Consider the following 24,886-nt stretch of genomic DNA (forward strand, 5'->3'; position numbering starts at 1 on the left):
GGGATTTTTTTTTTTGATGTGCCGTCTCGCGTCGCTCTGTCACCTTCCTCTCATCGGTAGGTAGCGGTTGCCTCGAGACCCCTTAGGGGCTGTGGATGCTTATACCGAGGCGGCATCTATTCGCCTCGCCACCGGAGTTTCGTAGGATGTTTCTGGTCTTTTAGGCCGAACCCTCCTCTACTGTCGCTCTTGGTCAATGGCTGCTTATTGGATATTCACAGCTAACCTAAGATTGTAGGCCGTCTACAGTTCGCCAAGCTGTAGCCCTTGGTGGCCTGGGCACCTTTGGTTTTAACATAAAATTAACTAAACTGACAAATAAAACAGTGCAGTTTCCTAAAAGTGCAATGTAGTGACAAATAAAAATGAAAAGATACAAATAAATATATGAAAAAGAAAAGAAATTTAAACATACATATGTATACATACATAGAATAAGTGCGGGCTAAACAAAATACCAAAAGGTGAAAACATTTTCACTAAAAGGAAAACAAAACCCAAATCCATAAAGCGGGTGCGAAACTATTTATAATAAAAATAAAATAATATATAAATACCGGTCGCGACTAAACAGAAAACATTCAGTGGATAAATTTTTTCAATATTCCTTTCAGTTTAGAAAATATTGGGATGCGAAATTTATATCGACTGCTGTATCAAAAAAGCTGTGACCCACTGTATGTATATACAACAAATAAGTTCAACAAATAACAGGCACAAGCAATCTTTCACGGAGGCGAAGGAGGAATTCACGACTAAATAATTCGATTACGCACTCACCTTTTTTCACTTGTTGGCACTGTTCCCTAACAAAAAAACCAAACGGACACGGTCACGGCTGATGTCGAAAATATACGGACGCAAAAAAGGGGCGGAAAAGTGGCACGTCTTGTTCGCTTGAAATGCTAACGAAAAAGGGAAAGATTTTGTCCTCTGTTAGCCCCTTTTTAGTGTTGAGTTGTGTAGTGTTGTGGTGTGATGTGATGTGTATGTGTGGGTGGTCTGAGTGGTGTGATGTCTGTTGTGGATCGTGTTGATGTGGTGTGTTGGCGCGCAGTGGCGTGTATGGAGGGGGCAGGCGTAACTCATCTAGCCATCCCTGCCCCCCTAGGCGAATTCTAGCCTAGCAATCGCTGTAGTTGCTGCAGCGTAGCAACAACACTGCTGAGGCCAGTGGAACGGCGGTATGTTGGCCTGGGCTGCCGACGCCGCGTTGATGCCTCCTGTCGCCTCGGTCTGGATGGAGGTGGAGCTGCCTGTCTTCGGTTGTGCTCCGGATGGCTGCTCTGCTGCGATCTGCGGCTTGGGGCGAGTTGTCGCCCGACGGCCCGCTTTGGGGTGCGATGCAGCATAGTATGGTGCTGTCTATGGCACAGTTGGCAGAGCGTAACCGACGTACACTCCGGAGTCGTGTGGACCGTAGACAAACAGTTGAGGCAGTGCCCGTGCGCTTGGGCAACCTGCTGACGCTTTGGTGGCTGCATGCTTCGGAAAATGCTGCAGTGTTGCAGCCGGTGTGTGCGTCGACACAGTGGGCATCGGCTGCGTTGCGGCACCGTTGCCGGGGCTGATGAAGGTGTCAGTGGTCGTGCGCCATTACGGGGAGCGGTTGCAGGAACGATTGCCGCTGCGTTTCGTGGTGTTGGAGTTGCCCCAGGGCGTGGCACATTGATGGCGGACCTCACAGCTGGCGTTGGTGTTGCTGCCATATCTACTTCCATATTGATCTGTATGAAGAAGTTGGAATGATTATACATTTGTTGCATGTAAATTTATGGCGAATGTGCCACGGTATGTGGCAGGAATGGATCGTCACTTTGATCGATCATTGCGGTTAGAATGGTTGGTTTATAACGGTTTTGTCATTTGCGGGTTTATTGGTTATTTATACGACTAATTCATTTGCGTCGCGGTAATATCGGCGGATTGGTTGTTATTTGCGATTTTGTCATTAGATACGGTTGGCAGAAAACATAATTTCACGAGCGGTCTTGTCAGCGTTCCGCTTTGAGTACGGAGATCAACTACTCGTATATGACCGTCGGAACCGTAATATAGTTTTTCTATGCGGCCAAGCCGCCATTCTGTGGGGGGTAGACAATCATCGTGTATGATAACACAGTCTCCAAGCTTTGGTGCCTTTTCTGGAGTTTTCCATCGGTACCTTTTATGAAGGTCATTGATGTACTCTTCCTTCCATCGGCGGCTGAAATCATGATGGAGAATTTTGATTCTTTCCCATCGATTTAATAGGGATAGCGACCCCACGCCTGGCTCAGGTATGGCCAGAATGGGTGCTCCTTTGAAAAAATGACCTGGAGTTAGGGCTGTGAAGTCGGAGGGATCTTGCGAGAGTGTTGGGAGTGGCCGTGAATTGAGAACGGCTTCAATTCGGGTTAATAAGGTAGTGAATTCTTCATAATTCAATTTATAATTTCAAGCTACTTTTTTGAAGTGGGATTTGAAGCTTTTTACAGCTGATTCAATTAATGCCTTGGGGAGCATACTTCTGAACAATTTCAGGTGATACTTGTTTAATAAAATCCACAAACTGTTTTTCAGTGGCTCTTTGAGCTCCAATGAAGGTTTTGCCGTTATCGCTCATTAGTTTTGAGGGGAAGCCGCGTCGTCCGACAAAGCGAGCAAATGCCGCGAGAAAAGCCTCCTTAGTCTGATTTGTACATAGCTCGAGGTGCAGCGCTTTTGTCGTGAAACAGACAAAGACAGCCACATAGCCTTTCATTATGGTGGGCGACCTTAGCATGGACGCCTTTATTTGAAAAGGCCCAGCAAAATCGACACCTGTGACTGTGAAAGGCAGAGCGAAGTTACAGCGTTCCGGAGGAAGTGCTGCCATAATCTGCGTTCGCAACTTCTGCTTATGCAGAGTGCAGATCTTGCACATGAAAATGCATTTTTTTGATTTGGGGCTTAAGTCGGGGAATATAGAACTCTTGGCGGACTATATGTTGCATTAGGCGATGTTCTGCGTGGACCATAAGTAAGTGGATATAATTGAGGAGTAAAGTGGCAAGTCGAGATTTCTCTGGTATGATTAGAGGATGGCGTTCATTATACGTGAGGCTTGAATTGGCAAGCCGACCATTCGCACGAAGCAGACCTTTCGTGTCTAGGAATGGGTTAAGAATTAAGAGTGAACTCTTTTTGTCAATGGGTTTTGATTCTCTTAATAGTGTTATATCGCGGCTGAAGTAGCGCGTTTGAGTTGATGCGATTAGAGCGACCTTTGCCTTTTGCAATTCCAGGTGCGTCAATGTATCGCATTGGGGGTACTCTGAGGGAACTCCCTTAACTTTAATTTTAAGTCGCTCTATGAACTTTAACATATAGGCGATTACTCTGAGGGCTCGGGAGAACGATGAAAATCGCTCAAGGATGTCAGTATCCTCCACTGCTGTGTGAAAGGAGTCGATCTTTCGACTTTCAGGGGCTATTATATTGCGCATGGGCGATTGTGGCCAAGAATCGGGAGATTCTGTTAACCATCGGGGGCCATTCCACCAGAGGGTGGTGGTGGCGAGATGCAGGGGTTTGCATCCTCTTGTACCTAGATCAGCAGGATTGTCAGCACTGGCTACATGTCGCCAAGAGGCTGATCCCACTAGGTCAAGTATTTGAGACGTTCGATTAGCAATGTACGTCTTCCATGCATGTGGTGGTTTTTCCAACCAGGCTAGAACAATTTCAGAATCGGACCAGAGATACAATCTATGTTTCTTCATGTTTAAATGGGTCTGCGCCATAGAAGCTAATTTTGCGAGTAGTAGCGCGCCACAGAGCTCAAGTCGAGGTAGACTTAGCGTTTTTACAGGAGCCACCTTTGCTTTTGCTACTAATAAGTGGCTTGTGGTCGCGGTATCGCTTTGTGTGCGCACATAGATAATGGCACAGTATGCCTTCTCCAAAGCATCACAGAAGCCGTGTATTTCGACTTTGTATTCGGGGAAATAGTTTACCCATCGAGGGATTTGTATCTGGGAAATGTCTTTCAGATTGTTTGCAAACTGGGACCATTTTTCTAAGCGAAGAGGTTTCGTCCCAGTCGGTTCCGTCTAGCCATAATTCTTGTATCAAGATTTTCGCTTGTATCATAATTGGCGAAAGCCATCCTGCGGGGTCGAAAAGTTTTGCCACAGAGGATAAAATTTGGTGTTTTGTTATGGCGGATAATGCTGATATTGACTCTGTAGTGTATGAAAACTGGTCAGATATCGCATTCCATTGGATCCCCAGAGTTTTTGTTGTACTTTCCTTTTCGAATTTAAGGAAATTTAGTGTCCAACAGATTTTCTTTAGGTATGTTCTTTAAGATATTAGGGTGGTTCGCCGTTATCTTTTTTAACGGAAACCCTGCGGTTTTGAGGGCTTGTGTCACTTGTGCTAGTGACTCGTATGCTTGTGGAAGACTGTGACTTCCAGACAGAATATCGTCTACATACGTTTGTGTTTTTAACACCTGGGTTGCCAGAGGAAACTCTGACTTGGTGTTTTCTGCCAATTCGTGCAGTGTTCGAATGGCTAAATATGGGGCACAGTTGACGCCAAAGGTAACTGTTTTCAATTTATAGTCGCGGAGTGGACTATTGGGAGATTTTCGGAAAATAATTCGCTGAAAATCTTGATCATCTTTATGTACGACTATTTGTCTATACATTTTTTCGACATCTCCGTTAAATACGTATTTGAATATACGCCAATTTAAAATTAGTAGCATTAAATCTGGTTGGAGCGTGGGTCCCGTAAATATAATATCATTTAGGGAATTCCCCGAGCTAGTAGATCTTGATGCATTAAAAACAACTCTTACTTTAGTTGTTTTTTTGTCTGGCTTTACTACTGCGTGATGAGGCAAGTAAAATGAGTAATATTTGCCATTTGTGATTTTTTCGCATGGGCTTACTTCCTCCATTTGGTCTAAATGGAGATATTCTTCTAACACGCCATCGTATTCTGGCTTAAGCTCACCTTTTTTAAGTAAGTTTTTTTCCATACTTAAAAACTGCTGTATTGCAGAGGTGCGAGAGTGACCTAGGGCGAGTGTGTTAGGAAATTGTTGTTTTAGTGGTAGTCGTACGACATACCGACCATTATCTGATCTAGTAGTTGTGGCTTTGTAAAAGTCTTCACAATACTGATCTTCAGGGGTTGTGATTGATATGGGAGGGAGTTCTTCTAAATCCCAATATTTTTTCAATTGTGAATTGAGGTATTCGTTTGAGATTTCCTCAATCTGAGTGGTCATGGTGGTAACTGGTTCCGGCCAACATACACATCACATTTCCTTTAAAACCCTTGTCGTATTGATTCCACTTATTGTTTCATTTAATATGCACTTATGTATACCGAAAACTACAGTTTACCCTTATAAAAACTGTAAAAAAAAAAAACTTAATAAAAAAAATCCGATCAGTAATTTTACGCAATGGCTTTAATTTGCCGATACCATATATGCACACACATTGTGCATAAATATACATTCCATCCATAGTAAACATAATTATTTGCTATATTTATATAAAATTACAAATTTACATGCATACATATATGTACATACGGAGAATACCTGTACATTATCAATTTCCTTTTCGCGCTCGCTTTCTATTGCAAAAATATAGAAACGCAGTTTATACATACATACGGCATATATTATACCTAGATTTTTATACCATACTCAACATTGGGTAATATTAGGTAAAGTAAAAAGTTCGTTCGGTTTTTTATTGATTTTTCAAAAGATGATAACTTTGTGTACATTGGTCCGATTTAAGTCAAATGTGCGCTGTTTTGTTCGTAAACGTGTTGCCAACGAGATGCTAACTTCATTATACTCTCTCGTAGAAGACTGCGTCCCTATTGCCAAAAAACTCGGAGAGCCAATTTTCACAGGCCTCTCTTGAGGCCAACTTCTCACCATTAAGCGCGTTCGCCATGGACAGGAAAAGATGGTAATCACTTCGTGCCAGGTCCGGACTATAAGGTGGGTGCATTAGAACCTCCCATCCGAGCTCCAGGAGCTTCTGGAGAGTCACCAAAGACGTGTGTGGCCTGGCGTTGTCCTCATGGAACACAATTCGGCCTCTGTTGAACAAAGATGAACTCTTCTGGATGAGTGCTGCCTTCAAGCGGTCCAGTTGTTGGCAGTAGAGGGCCGAATTGAGCGCTTGGCCATAGGGGAGCAGCTCGCAGTAGATGATTCCTTGCCCATCCCACCAAACACACAGAAAAACCTTCCTGGCCGTCAATCAGGTCTTGGCCACCATCTGGGCCGCTTCCCCGAGCTTCGACCACGACCGTTTGCAAATGGTTCCAAACGGTTTTCTGGCTTATCTTTAGTTCCTCACCAATTAAATAACTGCTCACGTGACGGTCTGTTTCTACTATTTCCATGATTTTATCGCAATTTTCGGCGACAGGCCTCCCGACGCGTGGTGCATCTTTGACATCGAAATTACCGGAACGGAACCTAGCAAATCACTTTTGTGCTACACGTTCGTTTACAGTATCGGGCCCATAAATTAATTAATGTTTTCAGCCGCTGTGGCTGCTTTTTCGCTTTGATCGAAGAAAAATCAAGTCAATCAATCTGTCAAAGACAAACTTTTAGCGCGAATAAACACGTTTTCACGAACCGAACGAAGGTTTTACTTGACCTAATATTAAACTATTAAAACGCAATAAATTCACTTCCAATAGGTGAAATGTCATGAAGTTTTTACTGGAAGTCGATAAAGGATAGCAGATTCTATGGCACTACTCGACATATAGATGGCGCCACTAGAGTTTACTTTGTTACTTTTTTACTGTTTAATTTGGAATGCTCCTTGTATAAACGTGAAGGTGTGTGTATATGTTCCGGGTAGGGTCCAAAACGGCTAGACCGATTTCAGTGAAACTTTCAGGAAATTTCTACATTGACCTGAAGAGTAATCTTGTAAAGTTTTTCAACTGTCAAATACAGTCTTTATTTACTATGATGATATTCTCCTGTTTTATAACCCAAATTGTGTTGACACATGCGTTGTGGATATATTTGTCATTGTGACACATATTGAAGTACAATGGAGTATATTGAAGTATAAAGAAGTATAATAACTTTATTATATAATATAAGTAAACAATTCACGATTTTTAAAAATTTAAGGTAAGTTGTAGCCCCGCGAATGTATTCGTTTACTGATATGTTTTAAATTGATTTTTACAACGGAAAATTGTATTTTCTTCACCATTCATGTTTCTTCGCAGAATCATTGTAATAAATAAAAAATGACACCAAACAAAAAAAAAGTATTGTTAAAAAAACCCCCAAATCAAAGAAAGTTAAGGAAAAAGGATCAAACGAAACAGCTGAGGAACGTGAGTTACGCCTTGGGACAAATCGTAACAGAATATCTACAAGAAGAAATATGGAAACTGAAGAAGAGCGTGAATCACGGCATCAACAAAATCGTGACAAAGAATCTTCATCACGAGCTACTGAGACAATTCAAAAATGTACGACTTGACGCTAATCGTAACCAAATGACTCAATAACGAAAAAGAATAAAACTTGCGGCGTTCAACTACAACAAGGATGACGATTACAGAAAGCACAAGAACGTAGTCATCGGTGAAGTGAACAAAGTTTGTTCACATTGGGGTGCCTTGAAGTTCGCGAAAGAATCCTCTGGATTGTGCTGTTCGAACGGTAAAGTTAATTTGTCACCATTGATGAAACCTGAACCACTTCTGTTTGTGTATTTCTAAGCGCACTCCAACTTCCAAACATTTTTTTCAAAACTTGCGAAAGTATAATTCATGACGTCCCATCCCTGTTCCCGGTCATGATCACTACAGCCTTATCCGTTCATTCAAAACAGCTCTAGACCAGATGTCGACAGATGGTTAAAATATTGTGATAAGAGCAGACAAACCACCACCCGTGCAGCCTAAGCGGCAATTCAATGCACCGGTAAAAGCCGACGTTGCAGTGGTTATGGAACAGAATTCGAGCGACGATCATATGATTTTTCCACGTGGTAAGATGAAGGAAGTAAATTTAAATGTAAATAATGAGTCATCATCCTTATGAATACATTTTTATGTGAATTATTACATCAATTCATGGTCGAAATGTACGCAAAAATTGAAAGTGAACGTCTTCTTTTTATTCGGTTGAATCAATGAAAGCAGGCCTCGACATATGAAAGAGTACGCCCAAGATGCTAAGACTTACGTGCGCAAGTACGGACGATCAGATCTCTTCATTACTTTCACGTGCAATCCAACATAGAAAGACATTAGACGAGGCTTACCACACGCTCATATTTTAACCTGGCTAAAAGAAAAAATTTTGCTAACGAAAATTGATGATGTGATTTCCGCCGAGCTACCAAATCCCATAGAAAATCCAATTCTATTTGAAACTGTACGGAAGCACATGATCCACCGACCTTGCGGTGGACTTAACCTGAATTCCCCATTTATGAAAGATGGTAAGGGTACAAAGCGATATCCACGTGAGCTGATCCATGAAACTCAAACGGGACGCAATGGATATCGTCTACATAAGCGCAGAAAGCAATATGAAGGTGGATACATAACCACAATAAAACGCAGTTGTTGATATCGACAACAGATGGATTGTGCCCTACTCACCGCTGCTTTTAAAAAGGTTTGATGCCCATATTTGGCAACACTTCAAGCCCTTAAGCTGTAATTTTTTAGCTGTGTACATTTGTGTTTTTATTTTAAAAAATTCTTGAAGTTTAATTGATTTTTATTACCGTGTTAATACAAATTTTTAGTGATTAAACTCTCAGTTTCATGATAAGTATTAAATGTTCTGTTTTGTGCGGTATTAAAAAGTTTAAACTTTCCAATTTTTGGTGCCGAGTCAGCCTTTTGTTTCATTTTGTTTTATTTTATTTCTATTTTCTCTCTTTGTTTATCTTATTTACTTCTTTCTTCACAGCTGTGATACGTTTAGCTTTTTATTTGTTACAGTGCTTCTAAAACTGCTCGCTATATTGCTTCTTCAAATTGTCTTGGTTTTAAACTTTGATAAAAAAAATAGTTCTTAATTGAATTTATTATTATTAATATTTTATTAACACACTAATTTATTATTTATCTATTAAATTTTGTTCTACTTACTCTTTTATTTGATCTTCATTCTTGTGGTTTATTATGTCTTGTAACTTCCCCAATTGTAACATTATTGGCGAGTCAGATCGCTACGTTTCATGCTGGCTTTGTGATGGGCTTGCCCATATTAAATGTGCTGGACTGACTGGTAGAATCTTAGATTCTATTCTCGACTGTAAGGCATTGCGTTGGTCCTGTTTAAATTGTAGATCTATTGAAATCGATCTATTTAAAGTTTATAGGGAGACACGCAATGGCTTTAACGAAATCGGTCGTGATCTTGTAACCCTCACTGAAAAATTTTGGCACTATGAAAAATTGTTCAAATCTTTTAAGTGCCTGAATGATTCTCACGAATCCTCTAAACCTGCTCCTAAGCGTAAACGTCCTTCCGATGAAGTAACACTTAGTTCTTCTGTTCTGAAAAGATCGTCTCCTCCCAATGACCTAATAAATCTCTCTACTCCTTGCCCTCAAGGTGATAAGCCGTCAATTTCCAAAGAGCTCAATTCCCCAAAAGCTCTATCTAATAGTAATAAGTGTCTCACAATTCCAGAGGCTCCCCCTATTAACTTAGTAGCATCAGTTAATAATTTGATAGTTATTCCACCTAAAAAGTCTATATTTATTTCGAGACTTGCCAAAGATACCTTGGTGGAGGACATTAAATCTTACATTTCGTTACGTTTAAAAATCGATGATATAAATATACGTAATTTTAACTTCAATTATGATAGAAGTATATCATCGTTTAAAATAGACGTATCTCTTGAAACATTCAAAAAGATCTTAGATAGTTCATTCTGGCCACCTGGGACTTTTGTACGCGAATTTAAACCTAAACTTAGAAGTCAAACTGAGGAAAACATTGTTAAATTACCAAAAGCAACCACCGATATAAAAAACTGATTTGTAGAAATTCGCTAAGCATTTATTATCAAAATGTTAGAGGTCTGAATACAAAATTAACTGACTTGTATTTGAACAGTTCCAATTTTAATTTCCATATAATTGGATTTACAGAAACTTGGTTAAAACTTCACATTTTTAATAATGAGATTTTAAACAGCGAATGTTAAATTTTTAAATGTGATCGACTGAACAGAATCGGTGGAGGTGTTCTATTTGCCGTGCATTCCTCTATCCCATCTGAAAATATTCTTGTTCCAGGGACCGACTCATTTGAATTTAAATGTATTAGAGTATACGTTAATAGTTGCTTTATTTATTTAACCCTATCTTATATACTATCCCATTCAGGCTAATCTATATACATGCAGCATGCTTCTTTAATAAATAGTGCTACCTCGATGGCAAATAAAGCAGATTCAATAATTGTATTAGGGGATTTCAATTTACCGTGTGCTTCGTGGAAACCTTTCGATGACTATATCGTGCCGATTTGCAATCGGTCATGTTTTAATGAGTTTTTCGAAAAAATGTCCGAGTTGGGTCTGAACCAAATTAATTTGATTCCGAATAAATTTGGTAAATGCTTAGATTTAGTATACGTTGATACCTCTGCAAATTGTTCCGTTATCCAGAGTAATCTTCTTGTTCTACCAGAGGACTCATATCATCCTGCTTTGGAAATATCTGTCGAAATCTCAGGCATTGTACGGGATAATAATCATCAAACTTCGTGCTTCTGTACTCGGTTTAACTTTGCAAAAGCTAATTTGAAAGAATTAAATACAGAACTTTCTACAATAACATGGCCTAATTATAATGGTGACATTGAATTGAGTGTCTCTCATTTTAATAACATTATTATGAAATTATTTGAAAAGTATGTTCCAATAGTAATTGTTAATAAAAGCAAAAGTATAAGGCCGTGGTTTTCGAAAGAGTTATATAAATTGAAAAACAGAAAAACTCGAGCCTTTAAACATTTTAAAAAAACCGGTTCACTTGTCGACTATTCTAAATATTCGCTATTGCGTCGACAATATTTTGACCTAAACAAAAAATGTTATAATAATTACTTAAATAAAGTTAAAAAAAATATTGTAAGTAATCCAAAATCGTTTTATGATTTCGTCAACTCCAAACGCAGGATTTCCAAATTTCCGTCCGCAATGAAATACAAATCTATCATTTCAAGTGACAATGATATTATATCCAATATGTTTGCAGAATTTTTCAAGTCAAACTACTGTAATAATTCCTCCAAAACTTTTTCTTATCAGCAAGTGCTGTGTTCGAATACTTTAATTAACGCTCCAATTATTTCTGGAGAAGACGTTCTTTTTAATTTAAATAAGTTAAAACCATCTTTTAGTTATGGCCCAGACATGATACCCTCATGCTTCCTAAAAAATAGTGCCAAATATATTTACTTGCCTTTGACAAGGATATTTAATTCCTCTCTTAAACACGGTATATTTCCTTCAATATGGAAACAGTCATTTATAATCCCTTTGCATAAAAGTGGATTTAGATCCAACATTGAAAACTATAGAGGTATCGCAAAACTATCAGTTATACCTAAACTTTTTGAAGCTATCATCACTGACCATATAATCTTTACGATTTCTCCGTTAATTTCCTCATCTCAGCATGGATTTCGTAAAGGGAACTCGAATATAATAAACTTACTTGAATTTGTAAACCATGTATCATTGGGTTTTAGGGAACATAAGCATACGGATGTTATATACACAGACTTTAGCAAAGCTTTTTAAATCATACACTTCAACTGAGGAAAGGTGTCTGTTGCAAACAGACTTAAACAATTTGGTTGCATGGTGTGATATAAATGATTTGCCATTGAATCTCAATAAATGTAAGACGATGTGCTTTTCCCGTAGATCTGTGCACCCCTCTTCTTATGTAATTAAACACCATATTCTGGAACAAGTTTTTAACTATGTTGATTTGGGAGTTAATATGGACCCTAAGCTTAATTTCAGTCTTCATATTGATACCATGGTCTTGAAAAGCTGTCCTCAGTTTTGTTAAATGTTGGTATAAAGAATTTAGAGATCCGTATATTACTAAAACACTTTATACAACTTTGGTTTGACCTATATTGGAATATGGCTCTGTGGTATGGAACCCTAGCTACCAAATCCATTCTGATAAGTTAGAGTCGGTTCAAAAACAATTTTTACTTTTCGCCTTAGCGCATTTCCGATGGGATGCTAGAGTAAGTCTACCTCCATACACTAGTCGTTTAAAACTTTTTAATCTACCTACACTTTCTAGTCGTAGGGAAATTCTTGGAATAACATTCTTAGTGAAACTTTTGAATGGAACTGTTTGCAGTTCTTTTCTCCTGTCTGAAATTAAATTTAGTATCCCGGTTCGCCCTTCGAGGCAGTTTAGACCTTTACTGCTAAAATCCTGTAGATCAAATTTTGAACTAAACGAGCCATTCCGCCGTATATGTCATGATTTTAATTCTCATTCCAGCACATTTGACTTATCTGACTCACTTTTCAAAATTAAAAAGACTTTATTGTTTTCTCTTAATAAATGAAAATGTAACAATTTATTATATTGTAACTTTAGATCTTAGCTGTTGAAAGTTTTGTTTCTGTAGCTGAGCAGTTTTAGATCTCAACCCTTAAAAAACTCTCTTGCCTTTTCTGACTCGGCTGATTCCGCACGTATGCGGATTGCGCCCCTCGCGTCGGTTGGGCGGGAGGAGGGTAATCGTTGGGTTATTATTATATCAATGATGAGTATTGTTACTCAGTAAGGTCCATGAAATATATTTGCAAATACGTCAACAAAGGCAGTGACATGGCAGTATTTGGGCGATTTCCAACGGTTCAACATTAGCTGTTCATTTGGAAAATGGTCAGCGTATTTACTTCACCGAGAAAAATAGAGAAGCTAAAGCTGCGCAACCACCGCAAACTTCTCTCACCGCTTTATTCGGGTTGTGTTCAACCGACGATTTCGTCAAGATTTTATTATACCCTGACGTTTCTAGATATTGCACATGGAACACGCTTCAAAAGAAGTTTATGGGGAGAAAGGTTAGCGCAATTGTTCCAGAATATCCTGGTCTGTATTCATCTCATGCTCTGGGGCGTGTTTATACCTTTAATCCGAATAGTGCTGAATGTTATTATTAAAGATTGTTATTGCATACAATTAAAGGCCTTACTTCATTTACCGCGTTAAAAGCTATCGATGAGAATGAATACGAGACTTATCGGGAATCGTGTTTCAGATTAGGTTTACTGGAAAGTGATCAGCATTGGAATACAACATTAACTGAAGCATCACTTACGAATTATCGGACACAAATTCGAACTTTGCTTGCAATCATTTTAAAAACAGCTGTCGAATCCAAGAGAGCTGTAAAAAACGCATCGTGAAAGTCTCAGTGAAGATTTCTGAGACAATCGCGTGTAACTGATCCTAACCAAGAGTACTCTGACGATATTTTCAACCAAGCTTTACTACTGATTGAGGATATATGCTTATCAATTATTAACAATGGTCTTAGTCAACTTGGAATGCCATCATTGATAAGAACCAAAGACAATATTTATGACAGTTATCTCACAAGATAGCAGCTCTCCGATTTGCAGCAGTTACTACATTATGTAGATACATGTAAAACTACTGATGCCGGACCAAAAAAATGCTTACGATAAAATCATGCAGCATGTAACAAATGAGATATTCGGAATATTTTTTCTTGATGCACCAGGGGGGACAGGCAAAACATACCTGATTAATTTGATATTGGCGTGCATTCGAGCGCAGAAATGTTTTGCTCTCACAGGTGCATCATCAGGAATTGCATCAACGCACATTCAGCACTTAAACTTTCCTTAAGTTTAAATCTAACAGAAACACCAACTTTCAATATTGGAAAAAATTCTGTTATGGGTAAAGTCCTCAAAACATGTAAAATTATTATTTGGGGTGAATGTATTTACAATTTCCAATAAAAAATCACTGGAAACGTTTGACAAGACCCTGCGCGATTTTTAAGGAATTGACCAACCAATGGGAGGTGTTCTTATTATTCTTGCTGGACTGCAGATGAGCTGAATGCTTGCCTGAAATCTTCATATCTTTGGAAGAAAGCCGAGAAAATCACACTATCAACGAACAGGCGTGTTTATTTACAGCAAGACTTATCTGTTCAAACCTTTTCGCAACAACTTTTAGACATAGGGAAAGGCAAAATTCAAATTGATCCTGCCACAAATGAGATTTCTTTTGCACAGAATTTTTGTCAAATGCAACCAAACCAAATATTCAAGCTGTTGTCGACCAAGTATTTCAAAATTTAACAATTAATTACAAAAATTCGAATTCTGTTTATTAATGCGCAATTTTAGTACCAAAGAATGATGACGTTAACTATCTCAATGACCAAATCAATTGAAACAATTGAAAAAATCAATTACAAGTCAATCAACACGGTAATGGATGAAGAACAAGCTGTTAATTATCCAGTTAAATTTTTAAACTCATTAGAGCCACCTGAAATTCCGCCACATACACAAAAATGAAAAATGGGATCATTCATAATGCTCATTCGCAAATTTGACGCACCTAAGTTATGCAACGGAACAAGATTAACAATTAAAAAATTATCACGAAGACATACTGATTCTCCGAATACCAATGATTTCCAACGATTTACCGTTCGATTTTAAGCGGTTCAAATTCCCTTTGGATATTACTTTCGCAATAACTATCAACAAAGCACAAGGTCAATTGTTGACTATCACAGGCTTAAATGTGGAGAATTTGTGTCATACGTCATCCGAACTATGCACAAGAGGGCATTAATTACAATCTTGCGAGAAGTTTAAACACTTAAAAGTTAACGAACGAAATAATTTCGTAAAAACAAAAAACATAAAAATTGCAAAAGCAAGTTCAATTGCTTGTATTGCCACAAAAGACACCACTCAATGCTTCTTTACAGTAAATTTCCCAGCTCACCCCAAAGCAGTGCTTGTAAGAAAAGAACCACTTGTTCAATCCCGAAAATTGCTAAGAAGCACCATGCTGCTCACAGGCATTAAAAACACAAACCAACAGCAGTCGTCTCTATCGAAAATTGAGGAGAACTGTTTAAGCTTAGGGCCTTAATAGACCAAGAATCACAATAATCTTTCATAGCGTCTAAGGCACAAAATGGGCTAAAACTGTTAACAAAACAATCAAATTTTGAAATTACGGGAATGGAATAGACTTACAAGAATCAAAGGTAGCACTTATCGCATCTACCTCGAGAAAAGCCATTCTCAATTCTCGACCAATCACTGTACTATCGTAAGATCCCTGTTCAAAGGTTTCAAAGGAGCACCCATTCTGGCCATATCTGAGCCAGTTATGGAGTTGCTATCCTATAAACCGAAATAAAGAAATCGCAAAGAAGTGCCGCTAAAAGGTGGCAACACTTCAAGCTTTTAAGCTGTAATTTTTTAGCTGTGTACATTTGTGTTTTTATTTTAAAAAATTCTTTAAGTTTAACTGATTTTTATTACCGTGTTAATACAAATTTTTAGTGATTAAACTCTCAGTTTCATGATAAGTAATAAATGTTCTGTTTTGTGCGGTATTAAAAAGTATTAAAAAGTTTAAACTTTCCAGTTTTTGGTGCCGAATCAGCCTTTCTTTCATTTTGTTTTATTTTATTTCTATTTTCTCACTTTGTTTATCTTATTTACTTCTTTATTCACAGCTGTGTTGCGTTTAGCTTTTTATTTGTTACAGTGCTTCTAAAACTGCTCGCTATATTGCTTCTTCAAATTGTCTTGGTTTTAAACTTTGATAACAAAAAAAAAAAAAATTGTTCTTAATTGAATTTATTATTATTAATATTTTATTAACAGATTAATTTATTATTTATCTATTAAATTTTGTTCTACCTACTCTTTTATTTGATCTTCATTCTTGTGGTTTATTATGTCTTGTAACTTCCCCAATTGTAACATTAAAGGCGAGTCAAATCGCTACGTTTCATGCTGGCTTTGTGATGGGCTTGCCCATATTAAATGTGCTGGACTGACTGGTAGAATCTTAGATTCTATTATCGACTGTAAGGGATTGCGTTGGTCCTGGTTAAATTGTAGATCTATTGAAATCGATCTATTTAAGGTTTATAGGGAGACACGCAATGGCTTTAACGAAATCGGTCGTGATCTTGTAACCCTCACTGAAAAATTTTGGCACTATGAAAAATTATTCAAATCTTTTAAGTGCCTGAATGATTCTCACGAATCCTCTGAACCTGCTCCTAAGCGTAAACGTCCTTCCGATGAAGTAACACTTAGTTCTTCTGTTCAGAAAAGAACGTCTCCTCCCAATGACCTAATAAATCTCTCTTCTCCTTGCCCTCAAGGTGATAAGCCGTCAACTTCCAAAGAGCTCAATTCCCCAAAAGCTCTATCTAATGGTAATAAGTGTCTCACAATTCCAGAGGCTCCCCCTATTAACTTAGTAGCATCAGTTAATAACTTGATAGTTATTCCACCTAAAAAGTCTATATTTATTTCGAGACTTGCCAAAGATACCTTGGTGGAGGACATTAAATCTTACATTTCGCCACGTTTAAAAATCGATGATATCAATATACGTAAATTTAACTTCAATTATGATAGAAGTATATCATCGTTTAAAATAGACGTATCTCTTGAAACATTCAAGAAGATCTTAGATAGTTCATTCTGGCCACCTGGGACTTTTGTACGCGAATTTAAACCTAAACTTAGAAGTCAAACTGAGGAAAACAGTGTTAAATTACCAAAACCAACCACCGATATAAAAAACTGATTTGTAGAAATTCGCTAAGCATTTATTATCAAAATGTTAGAGGTCTGAATACAAAATTAACTGACTTGTATTTGAACAGTTCCAATTTTAATTTCCATATAATTGGATTTACAGAAACTTGGTTAAAACTTCACATTTTTAATAATGAGATTTTAAACAGCGAATGTCAAATTTTTAGATGTGATCGACTGAACAGAATCGGTGGAGGTGTTCTATTTGCCGTGCATTCCTCTATCCCATCTGAAAATATTCTTGTTCCAGGGACCGACTCATTTGAATTTAAATGTATTAGAGTATACGTTAATAGTTGCTTTATTTATTTAACCCTATCTTATATACCACCCCATTCGGACTTATCTGTATACATGCAGCTTCTGCTTCTTTAATAAATAGTGCTACCTCCATGGCAAATAATGCAGATTCAATAATTGTATTAGGTGATTTCAATTTACCGTGTGCTTCGTGGAAACCTTTCGATGACTATATCGTGCCGATTTGCAATCGGTCATGTTTTAATGAGTTTTTCGAAAAAATGTCCGAGTTGGATCTGAACCAAATTAATTTGATTCCGAATAAATTTGGTAAATGCTTAGATTTAGTATACCTTGATACCTCTGCAAAGTGTTCCGTTATTCAGAGTAATCCTCTTGTTCTACCAGAGGACTCATATCATCCTGCTTTGGAAATATCTGTCGAAATCTCAGGCATTGTAGGGGATAATAATCATCAAACTTGCTTCTGTACTCGGTTTAACTTTGCAAATGCTAATTTAAAAAAATTAAATACAGAACTTTCTACAATAACATGGCCTAATTATAATGGTGACATTGAATTGAGTGTCTCTCATTTCAATAACACTATTATGAAATTATTTGAAAAGTATGTTCCAATAGTAATTGTTAACAAAAACAAAAGTATAAGTCCGTGGTTTTCGAAAGAGTTATATAAATTGAAAAACAAAAAAACTCGAGCCTTTAAACATTTTAAAAAAACCGGTTCACTTGTCGACTATTCTAAATATTCGCTATTGCGTCGACAATATTTTGACCTAAACAAAAAATGTTATAATAATTACTTAAATAAAGTTAAAAAAAAATATTGTAAGTAATCCAAAATCGTTTTATGATTTCGTCAACTCCAAACGCAGGATTTCCAAATTTCCATTCGCAATGAAATACAAATCTATCATTTCAAGTGACAATGATATTATATCCAATATGTTTGCAGAATTTTTCAAGTCAAACTACTGTAATAATTCTTCCAAAACTTTTTCTTATCAGCAAGTGCTGTGTTCGAATACTTTAATTAACGCTCCAGTTATTTCTGAAGAAGACGTCATTTTTAATTTAAATAAGTTAAAACCATCTTTTAGTTATGGCCCAGACATGATACCCTCATGCTTCCTAAAAAATAGTGCCAAATATATTTACTTGCCTTTGACAAGGATATTTAATTCCTCTCTTAAACACGGTATATTTCCTTCAATATGGAAACAGTTATTTATAATCCCTTTGCATAAAAGTGGATTTAGATCCAACATTGAAAACTATAGAGGTATCGCAAAACTATCAGTTATACCTAAACTTTTTGAAGCTATCATCACTGACCATATAACCTTTTCGATTTCTCCGTTAATTTCCTCATCTCAACATGGATTTCGTAAAGGGAACTCGACTATATCAAACTTACTTGAATTTGTAAACCATGTATCATTGGGTTTTAGGGAACATAAGCATACAGATGTTATATACACAGACTTTAGCAAAGCTTTCGATAAAGTAAATATCTCGATTCTCATACATAAACTTGATCTGCTGGGCTTTCAGCCAAGATTCCTTCAATGGGTATCTTCCTATCTTTATAATAGAACACAACGAGTGATACTTGAGGATACACCTTCAGATACAATTAATTTTGTTCTAGTGTTCCGCAAGGTAGTCATCTTAGCCCGATTCTGTTCTTGTTGTTTATTAACGATATCTCTTCAGTAATAGAATACTCATAAATTTTATTATACGCTGACGATGTAAAGCTTTTTAAATCATACACTTCAACTGAGGAAAGGTGTCTGTTGCAAACAGACTTAAACAATTTGGTTGCATGGTGTGATAGAAATGATTTGCCATTGAATCTCAATAAATGTAAGACGATGTGCTTTTCCCGTAGATCTGTGCACCCCTCTTCTTATGTAATAAAACACCATATTCTAGAGCAAGTTTGAAACTATGTTGATTTGGGAGTTAATATGAACCCTAAGCTTAATTTCAGTCTTCATATTGATACCATGGTCTTGAAAGCAAAAGCTGTCCTCAGTTTTGTTAAACGTTGGTCTAAAGAATTTAGAGATCCGTATATTACTAAAACACTTTATACAACTTTGGTTAGACCTATATTGGAATATGGCACTGTGGTATGGAACCCTAGCTACCAAATCCATTCTGACAAGTTAGAATCGGTTCAAAAACAATTTTTACTTTTCGCCTTAGCGCATTTCCTTTGGGATGCTAGGGTAAGTCTACCTCCATACACTAGTCGTTTAAAACTTATAAATCTACCTACACTTTCTAGTCGTAGGGAAATGCTTGGCATAATATTCTTAGTGAAACTTTTGAATGGAACTGTTTGCAGTTCTTTTCTCCTGCCTGAAATTAAATTTAGTATCCCGGTTCGCCCTTCGAGGCAGATTAGACCTTTACTGCTAAAATCCTGTAGATCAAATTTTGAACTAAACGAGCCATTCCGCCGTATATGTCATGATTTTAATTCTCATTCCAGCACATTTGACTTATCTGACTCACTTTTCAAAATTAAAAAGACTTTACTGTTTTCTCTTAATAAATGAAAATGTAACAATTTATTATATTGTAACTTTAGATCTTTGCTGTTGAAATTTTTGTTTCTGTAGCTGAGCAGTTTTAGATCTCAACACTTAAAAAACTCTCTTGCCTTTTCTGACTCGGCAAATTCCGCACGTATGCGGATTGCGCCCCTCGCGTCGGTTGGACGGGAAGAGGGTAATGGTTAGGTTTATTATTAAAAATATAGAAATATCAAATAAACACGAAAAATTACTACTACAAGCACAAACTCCCTCAAAATATATAACATCCATTTACAACAACTTTCTCACACTTACAGCACGTATGCCGCACCCTCGGCTGCTCCATCAGCAGTACGCCGAAATACATGCAACAACATATGCGTTCAATACTAGGCAAAATATTCGCCTAGTGGGCCCAGGATGTTTAAATGAGTACAAACCTCCCCTGCCAAGTACACCACGTCCCCCGTGAAAATAATGGCGCACTCTAATGCAACGCACCACATCTGAAAACACTCAAATTCAGGTGTGGCTTGGTAATCAGCTGGACCCTAAGGACTGGGGATAGAAGTTGGTCGACAACACACTAGAGCCAGTGCAAAATTTACTTTCACGAGCTCCACAGAAACTTCTTAACAGGATATTTTGCTTCTGCAAAAAAAGATGTAATACCGGATGTAGTTGCAAAAAAGTTGGACTGTTTTGTTCCCTGGCACGCACAGGGCCGGTCGTGCTCTAATGTTGAGTCACCAACTGACATCGTCTTTTGATATCGTGCCAACTTTTTGCATACACTGGAACGATGAGGACTTTTAAAATTTTTTTTACAATTCTGTTTTAAGCAATTTTGCTGAGTTTTTGTAGCCTTTCTCCTTGTTTTAGGCTTAAATTGACCGGACTTGAATTTCTTTATTTTGTTAAAATTAATAAAAAGTGTCTGAGTTCAAAATCTAGGTATATATATACTTATGCATATATGCATTTTTAACGCAAATAAAATGTTATATGTCAAAAACATACGCCTATAAAGAGAATACAATTTTAAAGGGAAGAAATGATAGTTTGGAAAATTATTCAAAGATGGTCAAATAAGGGTTTTGAAGTATGGTAATAAAGGAACTCAGATTGAATAAAGCGATATACCTAGTGCTGTTGCGCTGCATGCTGCTGGGCCCCAAGCTTATCACCAACTTTAAAAAAAAGAGATTTCTCCTACCGTGTTTTTAACAATGCATAGATGACTGCAAGAAATGATATATTGTAGTTCGTTTATGATAAACTCTGCACATGTGGAAAAAGCGAAAGAAATTTATTTTGTAAGAAATTTTGTTTGAATAAAAAGCCGTATTCGCTAAAGTTTTTAGTCTCAGTATAAAAATTATCTACGTTACTATGTAAGTTTTCTCTAAAAATGCAAAAAGAGAAAGCAAAAAACGATTCAACCCTAATTTTTTTACAGCTACTACTACGAAATAATAGCAACACGTCCATTGTTAAATATTATATTTACACTCTTCGCTACCATCTTGTTTGTAAAATTTAATGCTTGTGGCTCATTTATTTAGTAAATTATCGCACTTTTAGTAGCTTTTTCCGTTATTATCTAATATTACCCAATTTCACAGCGTATGGAAAAGTGCTAACAAGACTGCTCCCAGCAAATTTTATTGAGATGACTTCAGCGGTTTTGAAGATATGTACATTTCACCATGTAGGGGCGGAGCTACGCTCACTTAAAAGAAACAAGACAGCCAGTAGGTGTGCCTTGTCACTACGATCTCCTATACCAAATTACAGTTCGGTATCCTAATTTAGTACTTAGTTATAGCATTTTATAGGTTTCCTTTTAACGGCGTTTTGTGGACGTGACAGCAGTTCGATTACGTCCATCTGCAATACCGACCTCTCTTGGTTAAAAAGGACCACATGTAGCAAATTTCATCAAGATATTTCAATTTATTCGCAATTTATCGCTTCAAGAGAAAAATGTTACGAACATATACGTCAAGATAATAAAAGCGTTACATTTAATAAGGAGTTTCCAATCGTTTTTCAGCTGATTACTCGGATCTCTTTTTACGTTTTCTGAGAAAACTTATAATAGGGTTTATATCATCAAAAAGTAAAGATTTTAATAAAAGCCTACTGATTTTTTTTTAAATACTGAAATTTGGACTTTAAATTTTTTTAATTAAAATTAGGGGTTTTCTATGATATTGGCTTACACCAAGTTCCGTAAAAGAATAAAAAAATGTGTACAAGACAAAAATAAAAGATTGAATTTTCCACACAGGGTTTGAAATTATGTGAAAAAAGTCTGCATGCAAAAATTATAGATCTTTTCATTACCTACAAAATTTCCATATAAATTTTTTTATATAGGAGGCTTAGTTTTACTGGAAGTCGAGATAGACTGTTTTCAACCCTTAACTATTCAACTTTGAACTTAATTATTATTATTATTATTAATAATTATTAATTGTTTGTATGGAAGTATAGAAACATGTTGTTTTTAAACTTTTGTAATAACTTGAATAATTTTTATAACGCTTTTATTAGCTTCTCCTGTGTGTTTGTATACTTGTATGCATGCATGTATGTACAAGTATGTTTGTATTTTTGTAACCTTTTCTGTACAAGCAATCACTTGAGTATAAAATGAGATATCTCGATGTAGCTTGCTACATATGTTGCCTGATATCCAAAAGAGGTGGTTATTGCAGATGCGCGTAGTTGGCAACGCCCACAAAACGCTATTAAAAGAAAACCTATAAGTGCCATAACTAAGTACTTAATTAAGATACCGAGCTGTAATTTGCTACGGTAAAAAATAGACACCTATTGGCTGATTTTTTTTAAGTGGGCGTAGCCCCGCCCCTTAAATATTTTAATATACAAATGTAATAACTGTTTAGAGATCGGTCTGTTAAAAACATTGTGATGGCTCCTGTAAAACAGGTCGTAGCAGGCAGTAGCGGTCATAAAAAGTTTTTTTCAGTTTTGTTTATTTACCGCACCATTCAGATGAAAGTGAGCTTTATCATTGAATCATTTGTTGTTCTTGCGTATTTCTTTCTATCATGAATTTGTAATCATTACTGAATATTCTTGTGTGTACCCAATCGATTTACAATATGTTACGTTGTTTATTTACATATGCATGCGTATGACATGTAAATGTAAATAATTTTATGTGTTGACTTATGTACAAGTATGTATGTACGTTTTGTATTTACTTGTATATAAATTTGTGTTCAAAGATATTTGAACATATTGCCGATTTTTATACCCGAACAGGGTATACTAAGTTTGTCACCAAGTTTGTAATACCAAGAAGGAAACGTCGGATACCCTATAAAACATATACATAAATGATCAGCATGATGAGCTGAGTTGATTTAGCCATGCCCGTCTGTCTCTTCGTCCATCTGTCCGTCTGTATATATGCAAACTAGTCCCTCAGTTTTTAAGATATCGATCTGAAAGTTTGCACCTGTCCTTTTCTCACTAAGAAGCTGCTCATTTGTCGGAACGGCCGATAACGGAACACTGTAGCATATAGCTGCAATACAAACTGAACAATTTGAAACAAGTCTTTGTATGAGAAACTCTTTCAGTTGACGAGGAATCTTCACGAAATTTGGCATAGATTATTATTTAAGGCAATAGTGTGAAGAAATTGTACAGATTGGATGACTATAACGTACATCTGCTATATTAACTGAACGATCGGAGTAAAGTGCCTGCATAGAAAACTTTTTTATTTGACGAGGCATCTTCGCGAAATTAGATCGGAATCAAGTTATTGTAAGAAATCTTTGTATCAGTGAATGGAATGGTATTATAGCTATAATTAATTATTCTTCTTTTCTGCCTGTAATATTGACGTTTTTGTGCCCGGTATTATTGCAGCCATTGGTTTGCGTCTACCCCGTTTACCACCAGCACCACATCGAGAACGTTTTCTTTTGGTTATGGTACCAGTATCATCTGAGTCATCTTCGGCTGTCACACCACCATTGTTGCATCTATGACAATATAAGCAGGCGCTCGTAGTACTTTATTCTTGCTCCGCGCAGTATCGCGACGTTTTCAACTCCAAAGTAGTTGGCATAAGATCCTTTGGGACTGTGGATACTGACGAATATACATACTATTCACTCTGGAAAGACTGACATGTTTCTCCATTTTAGCAGTTTCGCGTGCCGCACTTGTTGTCTTCAATATAATATTTTTTTCAGTGAGATATGAATTTTGATTAATGAAAACAACTTTGAGTTTTTCGGCAATTACGTTGGTTTATGCAAACGCGATTTGAGACTTAATTTAGCTCCTCATATGATTCACCTTTCTCTTCTAAAATGTATTCGATTACTTCAGCTTCGTTCTCGTATTCAAGCGCTTTAACACAAGTTTCGCACATTTCTCAAAGAGTTCGCTAGTCCTTTTCTTCAGAATTATATAAATTATGGTGTTTGTTTAAAATATCAACGTCAATATTTTTAACGTTACATATCTGCATCGGTAGGCGATTGTTCTAGCGTATTTAATATGGCGATACTCAGGCGCTTTAGCTTTTGATTTTTTTGTTCACTAAAATTGAATTGCTGCACCTTTCGTTGCTCAGTTTTATTTGTATATCTTTTAAAGCTTTCTGGGATATTGTTGACAAATCAGCTGATTGTTTTGTTTTCGTTTAAGACCCATTTTCTCACGAAGGTGTGTATGATCATATTTCATATTCATGGTATCCTTTCATTATTTTCTTCATTGAAATATTTTGAACCCTCAGTTGCATACAGATTTCTAATGCCACAGAATAGCGTTTCCAAATATTTTAATTGGTCACTATAGAGTGGTACTTCAAAACTTTAAATGTCCATTTCTTTTTGGAATCTTAAAATTTTTCTTTTAAAAAAGGAGATATTACGATCCCAGCCTATTGTAACCACATTTTTAAATTTGTACATTCTTTGGTACTTATTTTTTAAGATTATATTTTTCAAATGTTGGCCGCAGCTACGTCTTAGTCCAGAGCATCTCGACGTAAAATTCGCCAAGTAGTTCCAGAGGTCAGTCCGAGTAGCTACGAACGGCGCCGGATGAACTTTTTACTATCTTCGTGTACACTCACACCTACCGTCACTGTATTTTCTTCACTAC

The 24,886-nt window shown here is 36.8% G+C and overlaps 1 protein-coding gene and 1 long non-coding RNA gene across 2 annotated transcripts in view; both read right to left on the reverse strand.

The window, feature by feature from the left end:
- The window catches only part of LOC138858252 (uncharacterized), a 106,420-nt gene that overhangs the window by 60,545 nt on the left and 20,989 nt on the right, over nucleotides 1–24,886 (reverse strand). The gene's annotated exons all lie outside the window — the stretch shown is intronic.
- LOC118680112 (uncharacterized) lies at nucleotides 1,111–2,156 on the reverse strand. Its single transcript, XM_036358507.2, has one exon. The coding sequence runs from the start codon at nucleotides 1,764–1,766 to the stop codon at nucleotides 1,119–1,121; it is 648 nt and encodes a 215-aa protein (XP_036214400.2). The 5' UTR covers nucleotides 1,767–2,156; the 3' UTR covers nucleotides 1,111–1,118.

The sequence above is a fragment of the Bactrocera oleae genome, chromosome Y, assembly GCF_042242935.1.
Source record: "Bactrocera oleae isolate idBacOlea1 chromosome Y, idBacOlea1, whole genome shotgun sequence".
Lineage (NCBI taxonomy): Eukaryota > Metazoa > Arthropoda > Insecta > Diptera > Tephritidae > Bactrocera > Bactrocera oleae.